Source organism: Corapipo altera, unplaced genomic scaffold (genome assembly GCF_003945725.1).
Source record: "Corapipo altera isolate COAL_440 unplaced genomic scaffold, ASM394572v1 61231, whole genome shotgun sequence".
Taxonomy (NCBI): domain Eukaryota; kingdom Metazoa; phylum Chordata; class Aves; order Passeriformes; family Pipridae; genus Corapipo; species Corapipo altera.
The window spans coordinates 1-2,772 of record NW_020888568.1 but is presented as its reverse complement, the minus strand read 5'-3'; the positions used below and the strand labels follow the sequence as shown (position 1 = coordinate 2,772).

The window sequence follows — 2,772 nt, the reverse complement described above, 5'->3', positions numbered from 1 at the left end:
CGCAGGGTTTTGGTCTCCAGCTTCTTGCTCTGGTAGTCGGGGCTCTGAAAGGCAGCAGGGCGCTGGCATCAGGGGTGGGGGGCACAGGGGGGCACAGGGAGGCAGGTAAACCCCCCACACACAGCTGTGTCACCCCCCCCCATACCTCCCCAACTCACCCTCTTCTGGTCCTTGAGCCTGTTGTACTCCTCGGCCAGATCCTGCGGAGGAAAGGGCAGGAGGGGGGGGTCACAGGGAGTCATGGGGGGGGCACAGCTTGGGGAGCACCCCAGGGGGGCAGAAGTGCTGCCCTGGTGTCCTGCAGCATCCTGAGGTTCCACAGCATCCATCCCAAATCCTCCCTGGCGTCCACCCTCAGCGCCCGGAGTCATCCCAAGGCTCCCTGACATCCACCTCTGGAGCCCTGCAGCATCCCAGAGCTCCAAAGCATCCATCCCAGTATCCTGCAGCATCCCAGAGCTCCAAAGCATCCATCCCAGATCCTCAGCATCCATCCCAGTATCCTGCAGCATCCCAGATCCTCAGCACCCATCTCAGATCCTCAGCACCCATCCCAGTGTCCTGCAGCATCCCAGATCCTCAGCACCCATCCATGTATCCTGCAGCATCCCAGATCCTCTGCAAAAATCATCCCCACTGCCCTGCAATGCCCCGGATCCCCCACACCCATCCCTGGAGCCCCTGTGGCCTCCCAAGGCCCCACGACATCCATCCCCAGCATCCTGCAGCATCCCGAATTCTCCACGACATCCATTCTCTGATGCCCTGCAGCGTCCCAGAAGCTCCACAAAGATCCATCCCCAGCACCTTGCAGCATCCCAGGACCTCCTGAGCACCCACCCCAGATCCCCAGCATCCATCCCCAATGCTTTCCAGCATTCCATACCCTCCCCAACACCCATCCTAGCTCCTCAACATCCATCCCCAATGCTTTCCACCATTCCATATCCTCCACAACACCCATCCCAGATCCTCAGGATCCATCCCCAACACTCTCCAGCATCCCACACCCTCCACAACACCCCTCCTAGATTCCCAGTATCCATCCCCAACACTCTCTAGCATTCTATACCCTTCACAACAACCCTCCCAGCTCCCCAGCATCCATCCCCAACACTCTCCAGCATCCCGTACCCCCCACAACACCCATCCCAGATCCTCAGCATCCATCCCCAATGCTTTCCAGCATCCCCTACCCTCCACAACACCCCTCCCAGATTCCCAGTATCCATCCCCAACACTCTCCAGCATCCCATACCCTCCACAACACCCACCCAGCTCCTCAACATCCATCCCCAACACCCTCCAGCATCCCGTACCCCCCACAACACCCACCCCTGCTGCCCTGCAGCATTCCCAAGGCTCCCCCCCCCACCCCACCATGTGCCAGCGCTCCCACAGCTCCCACCTGGTACTGGGGGCTGTCCTCGGGGACACTGTCCAGCTGCTTCCCGAGCTGGCCCAGGCGGTCGTTGACGGCGTCCATGTGGGCACAGAGCTCCTTGTAGCGCCTCAGGTCCGAGTCGAACTCCTGCTTGTACCTCTGCCGCGTCGCGTCCGAGGAGATCGGGGGGTACAGGCTGGGGGGGTGTGGGGGGCACAGTGAGTCCCTCAGGGGCGGCTCCAGCTCCGGGGGGTGCTCCGGGGGGTCTCCAGCTCACCTGGCCCACTGGTCAGGGTCCCGCTCGTCCCCGGACTCCACGGCCGTGGTGTAATCGGTCTCGTACTGGGACTCGTCCAGCTCCGGGTTCCGGCGGCGCCGGCGCCCGCGGCGCGCGGGGGGCTTGGGGTTGGGGGGCTGCTCCCGCCCCTTCCCCTCCACGGGGCTCGGCTCCTGCTCCGGGGGGTCCCTGTGGGGGGCACAGCAGGGTCAGGGAGGGGATGGACACCCAGACCCCCCCTCCCGCTCCGGGGGGTCCCTGTGGGGGACAAAGCGGGGTCATGGAGGGGACAGAAACCCAGACCCCCCTCCCACACCCTCCCTTGGCTCCTGCTCCAGGGGGTCACTGTAGGGGCACAGGGGTGTCCCAGAGGGGATGTACCCTCAAGACCCCCCTCCCTTGGCTCCCGCTCTGGGGGTCACTGCGGGGACACGGGGGTGTCACCGAGGGGGTGGATGCCCAGACCCCCCTCCCTTGGCTCCCGCTCTGGGGGTCACTGCGGGGACACGGGGGTGTCACCGAGGGGGTGGATGCCCAGACCCCCCTCCCTGCACCCTCCGTGGGCTCCTGCTCTGGGGGGGTCTTTCCAGGGGGCTCAGGAGTGTCACGGAGGGGATGTACCCCCCAGACCCCCCCTCCCTTGTCTCCCACTCTAGGAGGGGGGTCACTGCAGGGACATGGGGGTGTCACAGAGGGGATGTGCCCCCCAAACCCCCCTCCCTGATCTCTGGGGGTCCCTGCAGGGGACACGGGGCGTTCATGGAGGGGACGGACACCCGGCCCCCCCTGGCCCTATCCACACTCACCCACGGGTGCTGTAGGTGCCCGAGGGGTAGAAGCCATTCGGGGGGGGGCTGTAGGAGGGGGGGCTGTAGGGGGGTGCAGTGATGGGGCTCGTGGGTTTCTCTGAGTAGGCCAGAGTGGCCGTCTCGTCCTGGGCGCTGGCCCCGTCCGTCACGTTCTTCACCTGCAGCAGAGATGGGGGTCAGGGGGGTCCGGGCTCGGGGGGGGGGTTGACACTGCCCAGTTCCCCCAGCAGGGCACGGTGGGGACAAAAGGGACACCAGTGTCTGTCCTGTGCAGCAAATCCTGCGGCAGGTCAAGGATGGCG

The 2,772-nt window shown here is 65.2% G+C and overlaps 1 protein-coding gene across 1 annotated transcript; it reads right to left on the bottom strand.

Moving 5' to 3' along the window:
- Nucleotides 1–5: 5 nt before the first annotated feature.
- LOC113942000 (occludin-like) lies at nucleotides 6–2,640 on the bottom strand (the record flags this gene model as incomplete). The annotated part of the gene is made up of 5 exons (XM_027633135.1): nucleotides 6–44; nucleotides 159–200; nucleotides 1,409–1,580; nucleotides 1,662–1,850; nucleotides 2,468–2,640. Coding segments are annotated over 5 exons (615 nt in total), but the record flags the coding sequence as incomplete, so codon positions are not given.
- Nucleotides 2,641–2,772: the final 132 nt, after the last annotated feature.